The sequence below is a fragment of the Poecilia formosa genome, unplaced genomic scaffold (assembly GCF_000485575.1).
Source record: "Poecilia formosa unplaced genomic scaffold, Poecilia_formosa-5.1.2 Scaffold107, whole genome shotgun sequence".
In the NCBI taxonomy this organism is placed as follows: domain Eukaryota; kingdom Metazoa; phylum Chordata; class Actinopteri; order Cyprinodontiformes; family Poeciliidae; genus Poecilia; species Poecilia formosa.
Window position 1 is genome coordinate 234,302 of NW_006800046.1, and position 1,719 is coordinate 236,020.

General features: G+C 39.0%; 1 protein-coding gene across 2 annotated transcripts in view; it reads right to left on the reverse strand.

The window, feature by feature from the left end:
• trak1b (trafficking protein, kinesin binding 1b) overlaps positions 1 to 1,719 on the reverse strand; it is a 16,224-nt gene that overhangs the window by 7,041 nt on the left and 7,464 nt on the right. For both annotated transcript variants that reach the window (XM_007559749.2, XM_016675171.1), the window contains exons 14-15: positions 1,113 to 1,323; positions 218 to 323 (exon numbers count right to left, since the gene is read on the reverse strand). In XM_007559749.2, the coding sequence (XP_007559811.1) occupies positions 218 to 323; positions 1,113 to 1,323 (317 nt within the window). The remainder of the gene's footprint in view (positions 1 to 217; positions 324 to 1,112; positions 1,324 to 1,719) is intronic.

A 1,719-nucleotide genomic window follows, 5' to 3' on the forward strand; every position in this document is an offset into this window, starting at 1 on the left:
AAATATATATATATTTTTAAATAATAGTAAAAAAGCCAGAATTAATTTGCTCTCATACTGTGTTTCTATCTTTGGAGAGATGCATATCCCATTTTCTATCAGATACAAACTTTTTGGTTAAAAGAAAATGACTTAAAATCTAAATCTGCCAGCAGTGTGAATAATTTTGATCATAACTTTATTATCCACTTTTACATTGACATCGGATGTCCCTTACCTTGGTGTGACACGTGTCTGCTCGTCTGTTGGATGGAGGATCCGACATGTTGTAAAGGTGTAAGTGGAGCTGGTGTGGGCCATGCATTTTCCTGGATAGTATGCAGCTAAAAGTCACAGAAAACAGATTAGAAATTCATTTTTAACACTAAGTCATTAGTGACACTAGCTTGTGTTAAAAGATTATGTCAACGTACAGTTTTGTGGCACGATTCCACATGGTAGGAGAACCAAAACATGGCAGAACTCTCACTTTTATAGGCTTAAATCTGGACACGCCGTCTAAAACTCCTGCACTAATTTCACAGTTTGTTCTTATTGTTATACGACCATAACACTTATACAAATATAGCTTACATTCAATAGAATATCTGTTTTTCTAAGTAAAAGTCACTCCTGTATCACATTTCTATGCATTCAACACTCGCAAACACAATGCAATGGCCAACTAAACCAAGTTGCCAGCAATCTTTTTTGGAGGGGGTGATGCCAAAATTTATATTTCAAAACATTATATCCCTCATATGTGTCTCATCTTTGCCATGAAATGTATGTCAATTTTACTTCTCTTAGATTAGCCCCCATGCTACGCTATGCAAACGCTCTGTCTACACTAATGAAAATTCACTCATCTAATGACTGAATGCTTTGAGTTAGGAATAGGCAGTTTATAGTATTTTGTTGTTCTGAATATTTTTTAATAAGAATTGTGTTTTATCTTGATATTGAAATAAAAATGAACTGATATTTACAGTGGAATTGATACTTTTTCTATTTTTTTTCTATGGCTCCATGAGAGCTTCTAAAAATATCCACACATCTGACAAAAGGTTAGTCCTGAAATGTACGTTTTTTTTTTTCTCTTTCATTCCCATGAATGTTCCGGTCATCCTCACCCAGCGCATCGGTGTTGCTAAGATGCGGAGACGGGGATGGGGAAGGCGGAGACGGGGGACCGAGGCTGCATGGGGGCTGCCTGAGGTTGGCGTCCCCCGTGCTGGAGACGGCGGGCACAGCCAGCGAGGCCGTAGAGGAGGAGGAGGTGGGCAGATTCTGGAAGTACTGCTCTCCTGGTTCATCCTCCTCGAAACCGCCCCATGGGTACACCTGATGCAACAGAGGAGGACCCGGGTCAAATCAGAACCTGCAGTGTGTTGGGTTTGTGGGGAGGGAGGGGTTGTGGGCCACATAAAATCAGTCCAGGGGCTGCAAATGGCCCTCAGGCCACAGTTTGGAAAACCTGGGTTTTATTTTTGGTTTATTACATGACATTATAATAAATATACAGAGAATCTTGTGGCTGTAACATGAAAAAAGAGAAAAGAACCAGTGGCTACGAATCCATTTGTAGTGTATAATCTAGAAATCCTTCAGTAAATTCACTGTAGTCTTTGGTTTTATGTATGTATTTTTGTATTTTCTTGTCCCTACCTTTGTATGTGGAAGAGAAGGAGGTCATCCCATAACATTTTTGTTATATTGTTGGTTAAAAAAAAAATTATA